This window comes from Pteropus vampyrus, unplaced genomic scaffold (assembly GCF_000151845.1).
Source record: "Pteropus vampyrus isolate Shadow unplaced genomic scaffold, Pvam_2.0 Scaffold6, whole genome shotgun sequence".
NCBI lineage: Eukaryota > Metazoa > Chordata > Mammalia > Chiroptera > Pteropodidae > Pteropus > Pteropus vampyrus.
Genome location: NW_011888787.1, coordinates 1,005,863 through 1,029,697, shown reverse-complemented (window position 1 = coordinate 1,029,697; position 23,835 = coordinate 1,005,863). Strand labels below are relative to the sequence as shown.

General features: G+C 39.8%; 1 protein-coding gene and 1 long non-coding RNA gene across 2 annotated transcripts in view; both read right to left on the bottom strand.

Moving 5' to 3' along the window:
* LOC111744621 overlaps positions 1-5,849 on the bottom strand; it is a 19,192-nt gene extending 13,343 nt beyond the window's left edge. The window contains exons 1-2 of the long non-coding RNA XR_002782238.1: positions 3,089-5,849; positions 2,023-2,213 (exon numbers count right to left, since the gene is read on the bottom strand). This is a non-coding gene — a long non-coding RNA (uncharacterized LOC111744621). The remainder of the gene's footprint in view (positions 1-2,022; positions 2,214-3,088) is intronic.
* Positions 5,850-6,113: 264 nt separating this feature from the next.
* Positions 6,114-23,409, bottom strand: LOC105296337 (vesicle-trafficking protein SEC22b). The gene is made up of 5 exons (XM_011366375.2): positions 23,180-23,409; positions 17,643-17,752; positions 14,896-15,056; positions 12,829-12,975; positions 6,114-9,261 (listed from the first exon to the last, which is right to left on the bottom strand). The coding sequence occupies exons 1-5, from the start codon at positions 23,252-23,254 to the stop codon at positions 9,107-9,109; spliced, it is 648 nt and encodes a 215-aa protein (XP_011364677.1). The 5' UTR covers positions 23,255-23,409; the 3' UTR covers positions 6,114-9,106.
* Positions 23,410-23,835: the final 426 nt, after the last annotated feature.

Below are 23,835 nucleotides of genomic sequence, written 5' to 3'. Positions count from 1 at the left end.
ATCACTAGGCCAGGTGGGGATGAGGATAAGTGGGTAGCTTCGAAGAAGTGAATTTTACTGAATTTCGTCGTTGATCGAATGTGGAGGGTGAGCGAAGTGTGCCGAAGACCCGTGAATAAGGCAGGAAAAAATCATAGAGTGTGAACACCAAAGGACCACAGCGGGTCTTTCAAAAAGGTCAATAGCATCCGATGCTGCTCAGAGTCAAGAAAGACAAAGACTGACGTTTAGAAATATGGGGGGCATTACCGTCCTTAGAGAAAGCCCCTTAGACACAGTGGGCGCCAATGCCATATTAGACTGGGTCGGAAAGAGAAGAAATGAAGAATTGGAAAGAGCAAAGGCAGACAGCTCATTCGGCAGGGTGTACATACTAGTCCCCCTCTCTCAAATGCCCTCCCTCCCCGTTCCTACTGGGTAAAATCTTCACCCATTGCAGCACTGGGCTGAAGTGAAGGGGATTTATAAATAAACAAACAGAAATCCAAGGAATATATATATTTTTTTCCAGAGGCAAATTCAGCCAGGGCTGGAAGTCAGGAAGTGAGTGACTTATTCCATGCTCACCAGACAAAAACTTTCGACCAATAAAGAGGCCTGTACGCTCTCTGGTGCCAGTGTGGGGGTGTCGGTCAACATGACGCCAAGAATGTGATGCAATTCTTAAGAACAGGAAGAGGTTTAGCTGGAATGGAAAGAGGACCCGGACTTGGGGGTGGCGGTCGACAGGGTGGAGTGGGAAAAGGAGTGTTTTTAATTTTTTCAAGAGCAGAGCCAGAAACGAACTGACAAAAGCGGAAGGAATTGAAAAACTATAACCGAATGTCTTTCTACCCACTCTCTGTAGTAAAACAGACAGAAAAGCATCAGATTCAGGACTGGCTCTTTTATCATTTATCAGGAGAGAGAAAACACCGGCCCCTCGAGACTCTCCTGAAACACGGGGCATCTCCCTGCATTTTTCTCTTCAAGCCAAGAGCGGCTGTTCTGGGTACAGGTGAGAAACTTGATCTGTAAGCAAGGACAATGGCTGTCAACCTCAGGAAAGCACGTATGCGGGCACCTCGTTCATACGCTGTTAGAAACAGCTCAAATGTTCGCCGCTGATGTTCTCACAAGGTATAGGAGCGCAAGAATATTTTCAAACTAATTTGAATAATGAAAGAATAAGAAAGATTACACAGAGACAGTGTTTGCTCTAAATGACACAGATTCTTTATGACATATTTTTAGATACTTTGAGGAATCATTCTTTGGACTTAGCTAGGCGTCTGAAATGGAGAGAATCAGGCCCGTACGACTTACTTTCCATTAACTAAAACAGTTATTTAAAAGCTGGTGTTATGTGAGATCTAAAAATCTGGGGTTCAATGGAAGAACATGGCTAGGGGTTTCCGGTCAAATCATAAACATGAGATTAAAGGAACAGCCCAAATTATTTTCTTGAGAGGAGATGGAAAAGTCAAAATATTATTTGAAATTAGTGAATGTTTGTTATGGTGTTTATGATAATGGGATTTGCCTTGTCTGTCACTTAGAGACCATCATTTTTTAAAGGCTGTTCTCTTTCCAGTATCCTTGCTTTTCTTTCATGGAAATGCTACTGTTAAAAAAAAAAAAAAAAAAGCCCTTAGAGAAAGTAGCCAAGAGCCTTTGGACTGGAGTTTTGCTGCCCTCTGCTGGGAACACTAAGTCATGGCCTGAGGAATGGGCCACGCTAAAGGATCCTAAACACCACTGCATGGCCAGACCAGGGCATGGCCCTGCCCGGAGTAAAATAATTACAGAACTGGGCTGTTAGTTTCCAGGACGGGCAGGCTTGCACTGGTCACAAGTGTTTTCCTTGGACAGTCAGAACGGTAATAACATCGATACCGTGTGGAGGTTCACGTCACAGTTCATAAAACGCTCACAATCATTATTGCATTTGTTACCTCCTTTCATTCTCCAACGATCCACTGAAATAGCCGTAACAGGTACCATCCCCGTGGACAACTGAGGCGTGGTGAGTAAATAACTTACCTCAGGTCCCGCAGCTGCAGAGGGGCAAGCTGGGTCGAGAAGCCAAGTCTCCTGACTCCCCCGTTTAGTGTTTTCTCCCTTTACCTCCACAAACCACTGCTGCACGTGATGCCAGTGATTTGTCTCTGTTGCAGCTTCTTGTACATCTCCATCCTTCTTCAGCAATGGCCATTTTACATTATCGTGTTCACCTAATTGATGAAAACAAACACGCTGCTTTGCATATGATTCGGGCGAGGCTATCTATACTGCTAGCAAAAACAACAAGAACAAATATATCTAAATAAATCCCATGAGCAAATGGATGGACCACAGCAGAACTTCTCAGACGTTTACTTAGTTCTTTAGTGGCTTTTCCAAAAATCTTTGGCAAATAGTTTTGTAATATTAAGTCCCAACTCTGCTACCGGGGAAAACTGTGTTTGAGAGATGAAAGTAGAGCGTAAAGATGAAAAAAAGTCAAGAGAAAACAATTTGAGAGTCAAGGTATTTTATTTTAAAGTTCTAAGTGTGCGAATAAACATCCCAATCCAAGTGGACAAACAAAAGGCATACGAATTGCTATGCTCTTGTCTTTACTTCCGTAGGTCTCACCCCCACCCCCTGCGCATCCAGCCCAACGAACCTCGTTGTCCACCTGCACTCCTCACAAGGGACCCGTTAGGAGAAGTCTGGCCGGAGCAAACTGCCATCATTTGGTCAAAACTAAGGCTTACACCAGTTTAACTTTAGCATGGTTAAAATACGTCTTACTTTATATGGCACATTGGTCAAGGCATTTATCATTGAACCAGAATCACTTTTTCAGATGTCAGATTGGTAAGGAGTGACATGAAAAGCTAAGTTACTCTAATCCACACAACATAAAAGCGACCACAGATATGACGGCTCTGGTCAACAGGAAACCTTTCCAGATCAACGTCTGCCAGTCTGTTTGACGTTGTTTGTCTTCAAGTCTAATCTGTCTCCATGCCTGAACTGCCTCCTTCTTCACCCTACTTTTCAGCTGTTTCTGCCCTAAAGAATCTATTTATTTCATTTGCTGTATCATCTTTCTTCCTCTTACCTGCTGTGGTCACTATGGAGAGCTAGGACAGCATCTTCCTGTTGGTCCTCTTTGGCTTCGAGTTTTTAACGTACCTCTTTCCTTTCCCGTTCCCGTTGGGCCTATACCATTTTACTCCACTTTTTCTCCTTTCATTCAAAGTATGTGTATATCCCTGACTTACAGAACAGTCCAGTTCCAGAAAACGTGTACGCACATTTTTGTAAGTCGACGCACTCATTCTGCAAATATTTGCTGAGTACCTCCAACATGCCAGTCATCAAACTGAGTGCCAAGGATTCAGACACATAAACACAATAGAATTGGTCTTTACCTTGGGGACCTTACACGGTATATAGCCGAAGAGTCAAATAAGGACACACCGATGGCTATTTGAAATCAGTCAGTTCTATGCTGATAAGAACAAGTTGTCAAGTGAGGAAAAAATCATAATTTCTCCCAGGCTGGAGGGAAGGAGGGTGAGGATGTTAGGGCAGTTTTACAGAGACAGAGCTGTCTTTGAAAGGTGAGAACTTCAGGAGGTTGAAAGTGAAAAGGATAGGGGTAAGGCGCACAAGAACATGTCCTGGAGAGAAGGCACCAATGAGCCAAGGCTCAAGGTTAAGTGCTCGACTGGTCAGAGGCTGGATGATTTTGTGTGGCTGGAACACGAGGTGGTGGCAGATGAGTCTGGAATGGTACAAAGGGTCAGACTGTGGGAGGCAGACTGGGGACGTGATCCTTTATCATAAAAAGACGGAGTGCGATTAGCTCTTTAAGAAGACTTCTGGTGTTAACATGACAGTATCGGGTTGAAAGAGGAACCTGGGTAAGGTAAGCAGTGCGGGGGCTACGTCGGCCATTACGCCTCGTTAATGCGAGTGCGAGTCCAAGGGCAAAGGGAAAGGGAGTGATGGATGAGAAACTTTTGGCATCTAGCGAAAACAGATTCTGGTTAACAGCTGAGAAGTGGAAGGAGAAAACATGGAAGTCAAATGCAGTTCACAACTTGTAGCTCAGGTAAAGGGGATGGCAGGTGATGCCCCCAAATTGCAATACAGTGGGAAGCACAGCTTAGGTCTTACCTTTGAGAGTAATGGGATGGAGAGGTTTTAGATGCACTTAAGTATTTATGGAATATTCAAACACAGCCAACAAGCAGCAAAAATATTTAGGCCTGGACCTCAAGTTTGAAGATAGGTATACTCTGGAGTTATCAATAATACAAGTGATAGTGGAAGCCCAAATATAGAAGACAAACCAGAGGAGCTTGTTTTTGAAGAATTCTTGCAATGTTTGATTTTTTTTATAAAGGGATTCCTTAAAGCAGGGGCATAACTGTATTTTTAGGAAGAGATCACACTATGCTATCTTTTATCAATAAAAGATAAATTAAGATTAAAAAACAAAGAGTAAATGTAACAGTTGATTTGAAGCTCTTGCTTACAGAAGCAAACCTGAAGCATTACATTAACTCCTCAGTAGAGACAGCGTCTAGGGAAATGAAGTAAAATGAAAAGGGATAAGACCAGCGAGAGAAAACAGTGGCAGGAAGAAAGAGAATGGGCAAAAGGATTAGGAAGGGGAGATTTATTTTCAAAAATCGCTTTGCTAAACCTTGTTGAAAAAGATGTAGAAAAATGTTGAATTAAGATCAAATGAAAAAGTCAAACCAAGAATGATAAAAGACAAACAAGAACTCGAGGCAAAAAAAAACAACCAACAACAAACAAACAAAAAAACATTAAAAAGGAATACAGGGAGAAATGACAGAAAAGTTAAAATAATATATGACTTTCCCAAAAGGAAGCAAACTAGTCACTTGACAGCACAAAGTGACATGGCAGTGCTTAAGACAAACACGTCTACAGGATTATTCTGGAGTAGTGAACAGTACAATGTGCCGGCCAGGTGGGTGTCTAGCAGTCCTGGATTTGAAACTGAGTACTCCGACTCGCTAGGTGGCCTGGGGCAAGCTGGGAAAAGGGTTACGATTGTAATAATACATGTAAAATGCCTAATACACAGTGCTCAAATAAAGGTTATGGGAGGAAAACAATTTTTTTTTTCTAATCAAAAATATGGATTCAGTTATAGCACTTGAAATAAACTTTATTAGAACCAAGTTATTGAATTGCTTGAGATTGTTTTTATACTGCTGGGTCGAGCTTCTCTGTAATGAATGGAATAGGATGTGAGACTCGATTTGCCCTTTCTATCTCGAACTGTCACACATGCTATACATTCTCCTTTGGGGACCTGTGCAAGCTATTTGGTTCGAGCAGTGAACGTGCAATCACAGCAGTGACACCTGTGCAGCCGCGGCTCTTTCCTTTCTCGCTGAGCTTCTGCGAAGCCAGGTGGGGTTGCCAGCTCTGCTGAATATTCTAACCAAAGAGCCGTAATTGTGTGGCCACCGACATTCAAGTCCTTAGTCGTGGAAACTAAGATGGCATTTAAATTCCGAGATGTCTTCTTTTGTGTACATCACTAATAATGTGTGTACAGAAATAATTATCCATTTGTCTGAACTTGCTTTTGCAAGACTTCCTAATAAAAGCAGAAAATATAAATTTTAAGATCCTTAAATGTGATTTTGAGGAACTGAGACCAAAATTTTTTTCTGTACAACCAGACTTCTAAATATACTATAGAAAAATATGGTAGAATTTTTTTTTTTTTTTTTTTTGTACACAATCTTTCAAGAACGCATCTCATCCACAGTTAGTTCAAACTGTAGAATTCTTCCAATTCACCAGAGCTGGACAGTTTTCAAGGCTTCTGGGTACTTACCTTTGAGTTCTACCTCCTACATATCTGGGGATCTTAAGCGGGGGACCATGGGCCACGAGGTCATGAGCAGGCTACGTGGAGTTCTTGGATTCCCTGGCAGAGAGTGTGACACTTGATACGCGTGTACGCTTGAATGTTTTTCTGGGTAAAGACACAGACCCTTTATCAGATTTTCAAAGGTTTTCCAAAAAGCTTAAGAACCACTGTTAGACATTTAAATGAACAGATGTATATATAATTTGCTAAATTTTGCTACATTTTAACATCCATGAAATTTATTCAAGCACATTAGGAAACCGTGTTACAACTAGAAAAACTACTTGTAAGAGTAGCTCTACATTTTCACTTCCTGGTAATTCACACGATCTTAACCCACTGTGATCCGACGTCTATCCCCACGTCTCTGGAATTACCTCTGCCTGTATGATTAAGTTCCTATTTGCTAAATTCAAAGTACCTTTTTGGGTACTCATTTATCTGACCTCTTGGTGGCACATAGCAGCGTGGAGAAGAGCAGACTGATTTGAACCTGCCTAGGTTCAAACCTCAGCTCCATCGCTTCCCAGCTCTGCAACCCTGGACAAATCACTGAAGTCTTCTGTGCCAGAGCAGTAGCCTTTGTAAAGTTTCTTCATCCATATCACGTGAACAGTTCTTACTTCAAAACGTCAACATGAGAATTAAATAAGCTAACAGAGCATCATGTAAATATTAGTTATTTGGTATCTGGAATAACTCCTTTCTTGAAAATCACTTGAACCCTGTCTCCTATGTCTCGTTCTACCTTCGATGACTTTTCAGTTCCACCTTCCTACTTCCAAGCTTATCCCCCTGTAATACATCCTTTACGCTACGGTCACAACGGCCATTTGAAAACTATAAATCTGACGTCATCTCTTCCCACTGACATTAGTGTGGTCTAAGCTCCTCAGCACGATAGACAAGACTTTATGACAGTCGCCTCGCCTGGCTCTTCCTCCAGTCTCAAATGCCTACACTTACCCTCGGGTTATGTTGAGCCAAGCTAATTACGATCCCCCAAACATGCCTTATTCTTTTAACTCGTGACTTTGTACAAGCCACTGACTCCGTCTAGAACACCCCATTTGCCTCTTCTTATCACATTCCCTCCCAAATTAGGTGTCCTTTCTCAGTGTGTCCCCCAAAACCCTGGACAGTACTTATCGCATTATATTTCAGAGGCCTGTTTGGCTGCCGATACATTTCATCTTCGTTTCCCACCATCTCCAGTAAAGAACAGAAGTAGCAGCCATATTATGACTGTTTTTTCTCTCATTTTGCTACCATCGTAATCTTAAACCGTTTTCCTATTCCTTTGTCATTCCATACCCCGCTTTCTCCTTTTTTAATTAACCCACTGAGGTTAGGTAGAAATACATCTGGAAGGACATGTGTGCATAAATAAACTAGGTAACAAAACTTCACACTGAAGGAAACATTCTAGAAGTATTTATTTCATTGCTGGCCACTTGGTTACAGCATGCAACTCTCGACAACGAGCTGCCACGCTCCCTGTGCCAGGAGCACCGGACGCTAGGGCGCCACTGCTCAGGTTTTCCCCCTTTCGAAGGCTCGCGTTACCACCATCATTACTCAGGGACAAGCCTTTGGGACTGAAAAGCACTTATTCTCTATAAAAAGTAATTTCATATTCCATGCACAAAATGCCAACTGGCACATTTAGGTCCAAAATGGAAAGACAAAAATTTTATTCTAGTTCTGTAAATTATCAGGAATAAAAGTGTTTCTCCTTGCCTTGTTAGAAGGAAATAGAATTTTTTTTTCCTCTATCAGGAATCAGGACAGTAAATTTGATGACCCCACAGCATTATAAAATTGCTCACTGGTTGGAGTTTTTTCAAGATGTTAAGAAGTAAGAAGTTGGCTCATTTTCCTGTACAATTTAAAGAAATATTTTCAGTATATGTAGGAGTTATAGGTCATAGCGCAGACCCTTGTGACATATCTAAAAGGCCTATCCTCGCATTTTAAAAATTCTGTCTCAGAAGGTACAAGGAAATCCCCATTATCCCTGAGCAAAAAGGGGACAATCGCAGGTCCTTTTATTTGTGAACAGAAGCCACTGTAAATGAGTTCTCTATCTCTAGAACATTCTCAGAGAACTTCTACAAACTGAAGCAGGTGTGGGGTGCTCTGAGAGACGTTCCGGGTAAACGTATTTAGTAGTTTTTGTCACTCTGCAAAAACTTAAATGTAATGAACTACACAGCTGAACGTTCTCCATTTTGAAATCTGAGACTGTCCTGAGAGGACACTTAAGGGACATGAAACTATTGGGCACAAGAGTTTTTAAATTGTTAGCAAATTGAGGCAGGAGGAAAAGAGAGTGGGGGAAACGAGCGGGGACAGTGAGGAAGGGGAGGGACAAAGCCGCAGTCACGGTCTCTTCTCACTGAGTCAGGGGCCTCTGGCTACCTGTGTACTATCCTCCCTCTTTAATTAACACACATCAGATGCTGAAAATAAAGACTGTCCCAAACTAACTTAAGTCTTTTAAGGAATAAATGACAGAAAACATTTTAGCTTCTTAATCAAGGAGTGCTATAATATAATTTCAAGGCATCTTAATAGAATTAATTTAACCCTAAAGCAATTGTGCAATAAGCAAAATACAAAAGGGGAACAAAGGTTAACTTCCTATCGGGGCCAAGAGACAAGATCTTTGCAGCACACACAGCAATGAACCTTCACATGCTGGAGTCTTGTTGAAAAGGCCATCGAAAACTCAGATTACGGAAAATCACAAATGTCGCTGACAAAAGGAATGTTGATTAGATCGTCAAAAACTTCCCAAAGGGCTTCCTTCTCTGAAGGAATTTCAGACTGCTGCTAGCACAGGTTGGTTAACCCCAATCTCACTGATGGCTCTGTTAGAGGATGAAGATGCCCCAGTAAGTGCAGCTTTAAAAAAATGTAAAACACTAGGAGAGGAAAAAACAAAATGCAACGACCTACTGTTCCCTAACGTACATACGGCTTAGCACCCAGAGAAAGCGTCTGCCCCCAAAAGAGACTTTCTACACGGGGTTAAGCTGCATTAAGGAGGTGTGACCTTTCATTTTCAGGATGTGTCTTTTCTCGCAAGGTCTTTAGAGGCGGAAGTTCCAGTTGGATTCTAATACATATCTCTGTGAGCTCGGTTTCCCGAAAACATACACCTGTCAGGTTCTACGTTCTCCCTTGCCAGTGACTGGATTCGCGACTTCACAGCCACCAGAATCGCACATACACTATCAACATGATGAAAAACACGGCCACTGCTGCGAGTTTGGCATAAGTGGAACGCATGTTCAAGTACTTCGCATCCTGGCGGTATTTCTTGGACAGACTGGACAAATTGTTAGCCTTTGAATCCAATGCTGTCAGAGGAGAAAAAAGGAAAACGTTAATTAGTCCCTGGGAATTTACCAAATGTATTAAGCCATAAAAGTAACCAAAATGAGTGGCACTATGCGAAACAACCATGAAGCTTAAATTATATCGCTTTTAAGGGTAAAAGGTTGTTATGTACTGATTAACTCACGAGCCCGAAGCTCTGTAAAATCTACAGTGCATTAAAAATGATCAGACCAAACTAGGTTCAAATCTTTGAGGCTGTACAACGAGGTGGTTGAGAGCACAGGTTCTGGCCTCGGGCTCTCTGGTTCAAATCTCAGCTGCACCAGCCACGAGACGTTGGTCAACTCGGTCCCTCTAAAGACCCAGTTTCCTCATCTATGAGATGGAGATAACAACAGTAACTATGTCAGGGAGCAAGCACACACGAGAACGCCTGGAGCGTGAGCACAGCACTGGCACACGGTGAACATCTGATGTAAGCCGACATTAATCATCTTCACAATCTTTCAAGGGTCTAAATTATATTCTCTCAGATTCTGAAACATAATAATCCATGTAAAATAAGACTCAGGTAATCAGAAAATTCAGTGAACCAGACACTGGGTGATAAGCTGTATCTCAATGGTGACTGCTGCCAATTTTCTAAAATTCTCCACATAGGACAGACTATTAGGAAGCTAAAGCTATCAGAAATTATATTTCAACAGACATGAAAAAGCTGTAACTAAAATATAATAACAGATACTAGAAAACCACCAATATCTACCAAATAAGCTTTTTAGAATCTTAGTTTTTTCCCGCAAGGACGTTTGTAATGTTGTAATCTTCTTATAATTGTTAACTGAGCCCTTACAGGAACAGCCAGATGGACACAAGATAGACTGGACTAAAATATATGGTCCATTTTAATAATGAAAACAAGCTCTCGGTTTGACATAAATGAATTCTAATCACACTGTTTAGTCCTTTAAATTTTTGAAAAACTAGTTTGTTTTCCTTAGGGAATGCTCTGGAATATCTGGAGTTGCCTAACAGAGACTGGTTTTGATTAAGAAATATGGCATTACTTAATAACATAGGCATGACGCCACTTCTCAGTGGGCGACTTGGCTTGTGAGTAAGAAAAACACCTCGTCACGTAAAGAAACAGTGAGGGGGTGAGGAAGAACCATGGCGACGCTTGCGGGACACCTGGAGCCAGTTCCCTGGAGCGTACAGTCCGCCGGACAGAGGTTTGTAACTGCTGTTGACCGTGCAGCCCCGCTGCCCAGAACAAGGTCTGACATACAGTCAGTGCTCGATAAATAAATATTTGCTAAATGAATCTAAATCCACTGAGAAAAACTGGTCAGAGGAACAAGTATTAGGTCACATGAAATAAGTAATAGTTAAGAGAATTCCTTTACATAGGAACACTTAGAAACACGTGATACCGTAAAGACAAAGCCACTGCTTGGAGAAGTCATTCGGCATATATTTATGTTATAGGCAACATGTAAAGTGCTAGAGGATACAACGATGGTCAAAATGTATACATGACCCCTATATTTGTGGAATTTACAGTCTGGTAAGGTGACATCTTTGAATGAAAAGACAAAACCGTGGCTTAAAAAAACAGGTATATGTTGGCAGGAAAATAAGGGCATAATTTGATGTTGCTGAAAGAACCTTAGGGATTATTCTTGGGTCTTAAATGCAAAGTAGACTAGCTATAAAACTTTAAAAATCTGAAGGAGAAGAAGCGATGAAACATGGATTCTTATTACGAAGAAGCTTAAAGAGGAAGAAAACGTTTTTCGAGGCAGGCTAATCTTTTCACTGTCCTTCACATATGCTCTGATCAGATATATCTTCTCTTAAAATACCACTCTTCACTCCTTCCTGATGTATCAAATTTCAAGAACTCTTTCCTGTTCACTTCACATTTATCTACTTCCTTCTGCATGTTGATAGCTCTCACTCTCTATAGATCTATTTAAAACTATCATACACTGAAGACAGACAAGGTCTCGTACGCCAACAAATTCTGCCAGGCACTGGCAGCGTGACTTTTAGCAAGCTACTTCACTTTTCTGAGTCTCTGCCTCTTTATCTATAAAGCTGGTTTGATACTGCCCACTTCACATGAGATTATTTTAAAGAATAAGTAAGATATATATGTAAAGTCTCCCTACCATATTGCTTGCTTAGCACAAAGAAAGGGTCCAATTGATGTTTGTTCCCTTATACCATCTATCAATTACTCTGTGACTATGTTTCTTATCTTCCCAATCAGATGAAGTTACTAAAGGGTAGAAAAGCACTTCTTGTTCACTCAGTATATCAGCTTTGCAGCAACCAGCAAAGCACTAGGTGAGAATCCTTCACATTTTTGATAAACTGACCAATATATAAATTTTGAATTAAAAAAAAAAAAAATCCTGTACTGGTTTACTTTATCCCAGGTAGAAACTGTAAGTCTGTTGTGATGAAAATTTATACAGACTCTCTCACCCAAAATTTGATATTTAGAGAGTATGAAGCTATATGCTGGATGACGGCTGTCGACAAAAAGGTTAAAATTCGCAGTATATAATAAAGAAAAAATCCATTTATTCGTGAATATGTAGTGAGGTTCAATTCAAGAAATAGTCATTAAGGCATCTACCTGTAATCAGTACTGTGAGAGAAATAAAAAGTATACGAAATAGATATGAAACACATAAGCACTACCCTTAAAGAGTACATGTCCACATGAAACACTCAGTAACATTTCAGTATTAGGTCAGTATCTATTTTTTTCACATAAATTAGGTAAATAAGTACACACATGCATACACGTGCGCACGCACAACTCACACCATTATGTACCACACACACACGCACACACACACACATACCGTTATGTGCTAAAAAACATTGGCACTAAGTGCTTTAAGAGTTTGAAGGATAAAAGAGATCCGTGCGATGTGGGCCGTAAGAATCAGGAAAGGCTTCTTGGAAGAGGCAGTTCTCATCTAGATTTTAAAGAACAGGTCCAAGATGGTGAGGAAGCCGACCTGGGAGCCAGAATGTTTGTGAACTAGGGAGAATGAGGGCGTTTGTCATCTCTTTATCTGCCATTAAAAAGAACACAATGCCTTGCACTCGACAATAACGACCGAACGAATGAAAAGCACGTTGAGACCAGACTAGATCTTTTCCTGCAGTCACAGGTTTTCAGAGCTTTCCAGCAGAGGAATGCCTTGATGAAAATGGCATTTTATAACATTTGATCTGGCAGCAGTCAGGTCTCCCAAGGTGGCTGCTCAGGAAACACTGCAATCGACGATTTCTGTAAATATTTCCTTAATTTTGTCCATCTTTTGGAAACAGTAATTGCTTCTGATACGGGATGAGACCCTTACACTGTGCCAACTCAACGAAAACTAATCATGCTATGAAAAACCGAGTCATGTTAGAAGCTTTGTAATGTCATCTCGTCTGAGATGAAGTCTGAGAGTGTTTGACAGAGCCTGACAGCATCAAGGCACCCCGTACCCCAGCAAGCCCCCTTTGCCTTTGGCACGGGAACCACCCTTCATAAGGCTCACACTGCTTTTAGGCACCTGAGAGCGCTTCCCCTCGCTGGAGCACTTCTTCGATGTTGGCCACCATGATCCTCTGCACGTCCTGCAGCTCAGTGTTGATGGAGCCTAGGTTCCTCCGGGCACGACTGTCAATGTAGAGCTTCTTGGTTTTCTGAATGTAGGTATCTAGAAGGAGGAAGAAAAGTCACCATCAAATCCATCAAAGAACTGAGGCAGGGAACAGAAGTTCGGAGTTTAGTCCTGGATTGCAATCCTCCATGGTTAACCACCTCTTGAATGAGAATCTAAATGTGGTTTCTTTGTGTAAAGATATAACAAGATGACCATTCAAGAGAAACGTCCTTTGCACACCTTTGAATTAGAAGTAACTGCTATTGGGACCCTTAGAGAAATTAAGACCCACTGCAGTAAGCCTGTTCTGAAAGCAGAAATTCTCGAACTGCATCCCATGGACCTTTAGGGTTTCACTATTTATCTCCTGAAAAGGACCAATCTAGCTGGCACCAATCTAGCACTTTTACAGCCTAATATGGCAAAAGTGTTATTCTATCATTAAAAAGTTGAAAGAAATTATCCTAAAGTATTTTTTTTAACATATACTCCCAATTTCACTCTGTTCATAAACTTCAGGTAAAACAAACATGTGACAGGGAGTCTCCCAAAATACCACTATAAAACTGCAGTCTTAGTCATGGTTAATCCATGTCCCTATTTCTTAGAACTGTGAGAAGAATGACTTACTGTTAAAGATTATATTCTCAACATTTGGAATAATCTTAAGTTACGTGTGCTGGATGCCTTCCATTTGCCACTTTAGATCTCCTCTCCACCCTGCTGCACCAGCTCTGGCCTTGGGAAGCTGACCTGCATGGACCACATCAATGCGCTTCCTGCCCCTCAGCTTCCCATTAGGTTCAGCCAATGGGGAGCCCCAAGTGTAGGGAAAAAGAGCAAACAGTGACAGTGGGCTATTTATTCCCCTAACTTCTCCTTGAGAAATTACCTTGGGCTGGCAGGACCCTTCTGCCAAAAGGCACCGCTAACGCTGGCATCCTCTATTAAACTCCTCCTTCCCGTTCCAGCTGCTCCCTTCTCGCATCCCCTCAGGCCGAGGATGGTGAGACTTAGTACCTTGTGGTTCACCTCCGACCCATTCATACCTTTGTATTAAACCCTTTAGGCTCATTTGCGTGTACCAACTATGCCGTGTGACCTTGACAACAGTAGTCTTATTTTTTTCTTACTAGACCTCTACTGTCTACAAAAGTAAGATTTAAAAAAAAAAATACATTAAAAAAACTAGCACTTAGAGAGTTCGTAGTTATGAAATACTGGAGTGTTTTGCTAAATTTTGTTTATCTCTAAAAAGCAAGATGACCTACTTATCTTGCAAACTTTAAACACTTTAGAGATTCAGAGACAGTAAAAGCCAATTTCTTCGAATAAAAATGTCAGCGATGTAGTCTGATCATACCTGTGCTCATTTCCTCTGCTACCTGTACTGAGGACTTTTCCTCGGATCTACTGCCAACAGGTCTGCCCGGTGACGAGTCTTCCTACAATTCTTTACAAATATGGACACCCATGCTCACTACTTCTGCATGTAGTAAATGCTATCCCCCAATACCATATATCTTCCAGCACTTAAAAAATATATATTAGATAATCTTATTCTTCTAAAAGAGACAAAACACCATTCTGATTCCCAAATAATGAGTCTTACTGTGAGTGTGTGGTATGTGAGTACGGTTTATGGTGGGGGTGGGAAGGAAGGAGGGGAAGGACTCTGCTATTCTATGCCAATCAAGCAGATCCTTAGACACAGTTCTTGACCCTAATGAAGAATCAAACCGAATAATAGAAAAGGGCAAATGGCAACAAGTTCTCTGGGGAAAAGATCAAAAGACCAGAGAAGGAAGCCTCGTTCATTCAAAAGGACAAAAAGAGGTGGAATGCAAGAGGCAGAATCCAAAACTTCAGTACGTGAATGTCAGTAAAATTGTGTCAGGTTTATATCAGTGTAACAAATAGCTTCTCCATAATTATTCGCTTCCTGGATAGAGAGAGTCAGGGGCAAAAACTTACCAAACTCAATAAAGGAGTAGGGTCTAGACACTGTGGGCACCTTCTTCCCATGCTGTTCATCAAACTCTGAGTGTAAATCTTCTAGGTAGGCGAAAGCCAACTTCTTAGGGAAGGCGGCTTCACACAAAACCAAATAACACACCCCTTGTTCAATAATGTAGCTGGAGAGACAAAAAAAAAGAAACAGTTGTAGAATAACAATATCTGACAATCTGAAGCAGACTCTCGGAGCCATACCCACTGCAGCCTACGCCCTTTGAGGCTAACGAAAGCAGTAAGTCAGTTTCAAACCACAAATCCTTGGAACCAGAAAGCAAGTAACTTCCCATTATTAGGAGTATATTCCAAAAGGAGTATTCAGACATGTTTATGACAATTGTTTATTCATTACATAATTCTTCAACTAAAATATCTTAATACCTAAGACTTTTTCTTGAAAACTTGGAGCTGTGACTCCATCCACCCTTTGATTATGCACAGTAAACTAGTATACGCTTAAACTCTTTCCAGCTATAAGAAAAACAGTGAAACGGAATTTTTGCGGGTACTTAATAGTTGGAAGTTAAAACCACAATAGTTACTAGGCACAGAAAATAATGACCTCGGGACTAATAATATTCCCTAATTTCTAGGATAGGAAATCTCTGTATCAACTGGACACTATCCAGTAACAGAACTGACTTCCCCTTGTGAGAGTGAGCTAACTCCCTGTTATTCTAGAAGCTGTTACACGACCGCATGTCTGAAATATTCTTGGAAAGAGGTTATTCTTGGAAATGTCTTTTTAGCCACGGTACTATTTCTGCAAAAATTACATTCGGAAAACCAATATCAATAGCAAATAAAATCGGTAGCTCTTTGGTTTAAGCGGGAGTTTAAGGGCCCAAAGCACTGCACATACTCCTACTCCTGCCCTTTCTGTGTGGCTCCCAGGGCACCCACCCTAGGACCCCACAGAGTCGTGTTTATAATCTACTGTATGATCTCTCAGGCTCTTTAAAATGATGATGACGAGGACGTTGATAATAATAATGCTGTTGTCCCAGCTCTTGCTTGGGTACCTGAGTTAACTGGTCTCCTTGCCTTCAGTCTAGACTATCTTCTAAACCACCAGTGTTATTCCTAAAAAGTAAATGCAACCATATTACTCTGCTTAAAAACTCTTAACACTTATAAAACAAACTTGCATTCCTCGGTATAGCTTTTGCAGCCCTCCAACACAAGTATGGGCCACATTCCATCATGTATCCTAATACACCAAATGACATGCTGTTCTCCAACAAGCTAGGCTGGCCCACGTGTATTTTCTAAGCCTAATACTCTTTGATGTACCCAGAGAAACCTTGTTAATTCTTCACATGCTCAATTCTACTATAATTTTTTTCTGTGAAATCTCTCTTTATTCTCCCTCCCACTATTCCTTTTCCTCAAACTTACTCCCTCCATAGGGAATTTATTGCTTTCCTCTCTCTGTTCCCAAAGCATTTCATTTATATCTCAATGACACCACTTCTTGCCCTGAGGTTTTATTACAGTATAGTTGTTTTGCATATGTGTCACTATGGTAATAAGCTCATTAAAAGCTATGGATATTAAAGGCAGGACTTAATGTGTGGTCTGGCAAGAAATAAATCTTTAAGAACTAACTCTTAGACGGAAATAAAGGATGAGACAAGATTATAAAGGCCTTAAAGGAACCAAGCAAAAGAAAATCTCTCTTCAATTCCATGAGAACTTTCCTAGGTCTTTGTCCCTAACCTATGGTAGAGATAAAGATACTATACAATTAAGTGCCTATAATTTTTTTGATGTTAAAAATTAGGTTTATAAAAAATGTTTTCTGTAATACGCAAATTAGCATCTTATAAAACTTAATATCCTCTACTTTAACCAATAGGCCAAGGTTTTTTGTTTTCGTTTGTATACTTGTTTGCTTATTTTTGATGTGCGGAGGTTTTTTTTTCCTTTTAAGTGAAACACAACAGGTTGCTCCCAGGTCTATATTATCTCAATACCTGAGTTCCTAAAATAGCGAGGTTATTCGGCTAATCCCTTTTTATTTTCCTCTGATCTTCTTGTCCTCTCTTCTCTTTTTTAATCCTTCCTGTTTTATCACCTTCAAACTTGACATGTATTAAATATTTAACACCAATTATACGTGGATGATTTGAAATCTAATAAAGTCCCTTTGATCCCTTTCTCAGATGTATGCATTATCTATAACCACTTACTGAGATGCTCTTAAAAGATCTTCTATAATTTTTTTTTCTAAATAATGACACTTCTTATTCTCTACGTGCCAGGCAAGATGTTAAGAGAAACACATGGATTCCCTCACTATCCTCATAAAAATATGATTATTTTCCCTATTTTATAGAGGAAGCTGAAGCTTGGAGAAGTATATGTGAGCTGTTCAAGGTCATGTTGTTAGTAAATGTTTGAGCAAGGCTACTAACCTACCTGTATCTGGCTCCAAGAAGTTCCTAAAGCAAAAAGCTATCTTTTATTGCATGATGGATGCAGCATTCATTAGGGACAGGATAACAGGTTAAATTATTGTATGCAAGTTGAATAAACAAACCAAGATTTCAGTTTTGCAGAATTAGAACCAGGGAAGTTGCTTCTGTAAAGAGACCGCAGCTTTAAAATTATCTTTACTTTTAAAAAAATGTCACCACTCTCATCAGGTGTTACATTTACTGCATTTCATACTTAAATGATCACAAAGAAATCAGGATCATACTCACTGAAAAGCCATGGGGCCAGCTTCCAGGGTACACCTGGTAGGGGACTGTTCATTCAACTTCCGGAAGAGCTGCTTAGCCTGACTCTGGTACTGTTGGAGGTCCCGGCCAGACTGAAAGAAGATAGCTTCATTCAAGAATTTTCCACACACAAAAATACCATAAAGTAGTGCGAAGCATCAGATCATGAGGACACCATGTAAATAAGGTCCTTCACTTACAGGTTAATAGCATTCATTTTAACAAACAATCAAACAAAAAAGGCCTACTTTTAGAGCAAAAAGGAAGAACAAACTCCTTGTTGAAGAAAATGGCACAAGTTACTTGCTTGGAAGCAAAGCTGTGTTTAAGGCCAGTGCCCCCTCCACGAATGGACCAGCGCCTCCCCCGAACCCACCGCAGGTGCAGAGTCACCGGCACGGACCTGCACAACGTGCTCGACACTCGGGAAAACCCTGGGGACAAGGAACTGGTGAATCTCATTTTCATGCTGGCCTATCAAGCAAAATCTTCCACGAAGTGTTACAGTATTGAGCACTGCAGTAAAACAAAATATGTGTACCCATGACTGAAAGTTATTAAGAACACTGTAACTGCAAGTACGTAAAAATGAACAATAGTAAGAACGAAGACTGGAAAGTCAAATAACCTTTACTGATAAATCTTTTTGGTTCCCAAGTCTGGATAGCAAAAGTTCAGGTAGCAAGGGATACATGCAAACAAAATTGAAAATAATAATATTCGGATGCTAGAATGATAGGTAATATTTCCCTGAACAATTTTTTACTGGTTTTACAATTCTGTTTTTTAAAAAGAGGGGAAAAGTCTATGGGGAGAAATAGCAGCGTCGTCAAGAATAGAAAATCATACTTCACTAACATACTAGATCAAAAAGGGAAAAGAAGTACATGAAGAACGGGAAGCAAATATACATTAATTATTCATCTCTATACTTTTGCCATGGGATGGGAAGGAATTATTTTATTTTTGGATTACTTATTTTTGGTTGGAATGATAGAACAGTCTCCCCTTGTACATCTTTAAATAGAAAAGTGTTTATATGAGGCTTGCCAGTAACTGGTTCTGGGGTCTAACTCTGAGAAAGTACAAAGTGAAATGTTTAATTCTAGATAGTGAACCACTGAGCTCAGACTAAAAATAAAGAACAATCATAAAATTGTGTAAATGGCAGATAAGCAAAGTACAAGTATAGGATTCTAAGCTATATTTAAAATGGGGAACTGGAAATGCAAATCGAAACTACAATGGGACACTACCTCATGCCTGTTAGAATGGCTATTACCAAAATGACAAGAAATAAGTGTTGGCAAAGATGTGTACTGTTGATGGGAATGTAAATTGGTATAAATACTATGGAAAACAATATGGAAGTTCCTCAAAAAATTGAACTACCATATGATCCAGCAATTCCACTACTGGGTATTCATCCAAAGAACATGAAAACAGTAATTTGAAAAGATATATGCGCCCCTATATTCATTGCAGCATTATTTATAATAGCCATGATATGGAAACAACTTAAGTGTCCATCAGTGGATGAATGGATAAAGAAGAAGTGGAACATTTACACAATGGAATACCAGTCAGCTATTAAAAAAAATGGAATCCTCCCATTTGCAACATCTTGGATGGACATAAAGGGCGTCACACTAAGTGAAATGAGTCACAGAAAGCAAATACCGTATGACCTCACTTACATGTGAAATCTAACAAAACAAAACAAATGAAACCAAACAAAACACCAAGCTTAGAGATACAGAGAACAGGACTGGTGTTGCGGGGTGAAATGGGTGAAGGAGGCCAAAGGTACAAACTTCCAGTTATAAAATAAAGAAGTCATGGGGATGATGTGCAGCATGGCGACTATAGTTGATAATACTGTACTGCATATTTGAAAGTTGCTAAGATAGTCAATTTTAAATGACCTCCTTACAAGAAAAAAAAAGAAAAAAGTGTAACTATGTGTGGTGATGGGCGGTAACTACACTGTGGTGACCATTTCATAGAACGTACAAATATCAAACCGTTATGTTGGATACCTGCAACTAATATAATGTTATATGTCAATTATACCACAATAAGAAGTAAATAAAATAAAATGGTAAAGTGGAAATTTAAATATGAACAAGGAAGTAAATGAGCAAGCATGAGGTGAACCAAGGGAGTTAGGCAGAGACCACTAGAAGCATCGATTTGGAGACTTATCTTTTTTAATACTGTCCTTATGGCAATGATCTGTTATAATGCTATTCACTTGAGTAATAGCTCTACATCAACATATATATATGTATATATGTATGTGTATATACATCTACATACACACAGTTTTAGGTACTAGCAATATTTTAAAATAATTAACATTATGGTATATATTACCATTATCACATTAACCAGTATTACTTATATACATATATATTTTTCCCATGACTGGTCAGCTAGTAAAGGAGAGTAAACACTATCACATGCTTTGAGCTAGTGCACGATATCCTACGTTTCTAAATTTGAATGGTACTTGCCAATCTGTTTGCTTCACTATGCCATTATGTGGCATTTGGAAGAGTTCTGACCCCACAACAATAGATTTTTTTTAAATGCAAATAAAGTTGGAAATGGTACTAAAGTACCAAGAAATAATATCAAATTAAGAGAAGAGAATATGGTTCATTTTGAGATAGAACAGAAAGGTAGATGAAAATATTACAAACATCTGAAAAGGAGAAACAGCAGGAAGGAAGAAATCCAGGTTTGAAGAGATAAGTTTATCTTCCATCTCTCTACCTGCCTTAGCTCTACATTCCTAGTTAAGCAGAGAGTGCATAAGACACTCTGCCTATGTTATTTCTTGATTTTACTCTCTATTGTATTATTGGAACAATCACTCATCTCCAATAATAAGGCAGCTTGTACTGTGACTAGTACCTAAAATATGGTATCTATTATCAGTGTTAATAATTGAAAAAGTTGAATTATTTGACCTGGACAATTTAAGTACTTAACTATAAAATTATTTGGTCAAGATATCCATTTCTTAAAAAGTTACTTCTGGACTCCTAAGAAGTAAACACCTTGTTAAAAAGTCTTAAAATAAGGCAGTAAAGTGTAGCAGTTACGTACTGAGGCTCTGATCTGGAGTCAGACAGATACTAATTAAAAACCAGTGGTTCTCATCAGCACTGATTTTGCACATGCCAGGTGACATCTGGCAATGTCTGGAAATACTTTTGGTTGTCACACCTGAAGGGAGGGTGGTGGCAGTGCTACTGGCATCTAAGGTGCAGAGACCAGGGATACTGCTAGACATCCTACAATGCACAGGATTTCCCACAGCAAAGGATTATCCATCCGAAAATGCCAACAGTGTTGAAGTTAAGAAACTCTGATAAAAAAATAATTCTGTTATGCTACTTATTAGATGTGTGGCTTTACCCAAGAGACCTATATTCTAATCCTCAGAGCTTCCTTATCTACAAATGAGGATAATGATAGTACCTATTGGTACAAAAGTAAATAAAATCATGCAATTAACAGGCTTAGCACAGTGCTTGGTGTAGTAGACCCTCCATAAATGTTCTGTATACTATTATAATAGTAACAATAAGTCTAGACTTGATATTTTTGCAGATATTAAAAGTTTAAGACTTTTTCATTCAAAGCCAACATTTCTAAAGGAAATCACCATGGAATTACAATCACAAAAATATTTTTGTGTCAAATTCCTTTCCTTGTCAATTAAACAAAGCAACTCACCTTGGCAGACTGATACCTATTTTGTAATTAAATTAAGAAACGAACAATAATATGTCAATTAATTTTTAAATAAAGTATCAAGGCAGAGAGTTAAGGGCCTACTAATATTAAGTAGACATCAAATCCACTGTATTCTTTGCCAATTTTGGAATTCAATGCAATAGTTGAGAAACTGACCCGATTTCTCCCTACTTGGGAAAATTATTTCTCAGTCAAATGACACATCCTTCAAGGAAAATTTCCTCATACCATCTCCCCTCTTCAAATGTCCCTGCATTCATATTAACACTGTCACTCCTGCAGAGTGGTCCTAGAAAACTCTTAAAAGAGAAAAATATTTCACCAATGAAAATCTGGGGCATGCTTTTTTTTTTTTTCACATTTTATATCAATGTTTAAACTTTGTTTTATTGAACAGAAAACATTTCACTTGGTATGACCTGCAACTTTATAATCTGTATCAATGCTCTAAAAGTAAATATATTTCCACATCAAACCTAAAAAGGCATACAGACAAAGAGAAGCTTTCCTTATTACTAGATACTACTGTCAGTTTAGATGTCATTTCTTCTGGGAAGACGTACCTGATCTCCCAAATCAATTTTGGTACCTTTTCCATGTACAACCACAGAACCTTCTTCCTCTTCCATAGAAGTTATACTACATTATAATCGTTTGTTAGTTATCTGGTTTTTCCACCAAACTTTACAGAAATGAAAGTTGGGAATATGACTCCTAATCCTATGCATTAGCACCATGCCTGGCACATTTTATGTGTTTAATAAGTTGTTTTTTTTTTTAAATGAATATATGAATGAAAAGTCCAAGAACAGACATGTGAAAAAGTTTTTTCTACAACTCATCTTTTTTTTAGGTCTTGAGGGTTATCCCCTAAAACTACTTAGGTTGTATGAGAAAGCAAAATAAAATTGATTACTTTAAATAAGTTATAAAAATTTCATTGTCAGCCTCTCTTCTTCAGGGACCTCCCCACCCTGCTCCAAAAACTTGTCTCACACCAGAAATTTTCCTTGAGATTCTAAGGCACGATGTGGTTCGTGATATCTGTCAAGACATCTGGAGTTGTTTTTTAGTAAATTCAATACATTTTTTGAGCACCTACTAGCATAAAGCTGCTACTGTAAAAGCTATGGGAAACGCAAAGATGACTAAGATCTGTCGTTTGCCTGCTAAGAAACTCTATTAAAAGACAATGGTACGATACAGGTGGAAAGCGTAACGGGATTCTAATTCCAACAGTAGGAATTTATGGACGGAGGTGGGAATTGGGCATAAGCTTGAAAGAAGGTACTGTACCGAAGTTCAAAAGGTGCCTATACGTGGCAAATATCACCTCATCCACTTTCAAAAGACAGCGAGCTAGGTCAAGGATCAGGTGCTAAAGCTGAAGAACTCAGGAGCTAATTTAACCCATTACCTGTCAGTCAACCTTATTAGCAGCAGAAAATTAGAAATCCTGAATTTTAACGAAGTTCCTAAACAGTTACAGAACGCTGGACGATCACAATCAGCTGAACCTACCCCGTTTCCAGAGAGTTGAGTTTCGTTTTGTTTTGTTTTAGGAGAAACAGGTAACACCCAAAATCTACCTCTGCCTTCAGGACAGATTGCTTCTAACAGGTAGAAGAGAAAAGGGCACTTCGAGAGGGGCGGGAGTGCCTGGGAAGTCGCAAGGGTCTCCCGGAGTCCCAAGGAACCCGGTGCTGCGAGCACAGCATTCCAGCAGGGACTTGGCGTCGTGGGGATCTCACCTGTTCGTCCTCCTGCATCGAGGCGGCCAGCGGGAGCCCGTCCGCCACTCGGGCGATCATCGTGAGCAACACCATCTTCACAGGTTAAAGGGACCAAACACTGGCCCGAACGGCCGTCGGCGTCCTCCGGACTTCCTCCGCCGCTACAACAGTTAACTCCTACCTCGGTTCCCCACCGTCTAGCTGCTTGCGTCTTCGCTTCCCGCTGAGGTGGCCGGAAATGAGCCCCAGAGCGTTCCACTACCGGTCCCCAGAATTGGCTTCCCACCGAGAATCACAACTACCGAAACATTGGTTCCGACTTCAAAAACTCCCAAGTTCCCGCTCACTTTTCTAGATTTCGTGGCACACAAACTGAAACAGAATTTTCTAGTTCCTGATACTCTAAGTTTGGGGAGAAGACGGAGAAAGATGATGGGAGTTAATGGGTACTTAGACGAAGGGTATGTAAAAAAACTAAAATATCAGGCTACATATTTTAATATTGTTTTCTATTTTCTATATTACATATTATATACATATTTTCTACGTTCATATTATTTCTAAGCAGAGTTTTCTGTTTGTTCGTTTGTTTGTTTGTTCATGCCATACCCCGGTATCCTTAAACAGTTTCTGATAAAAAATAAATATTTATTGTAGGTGTGAATAAATGACCA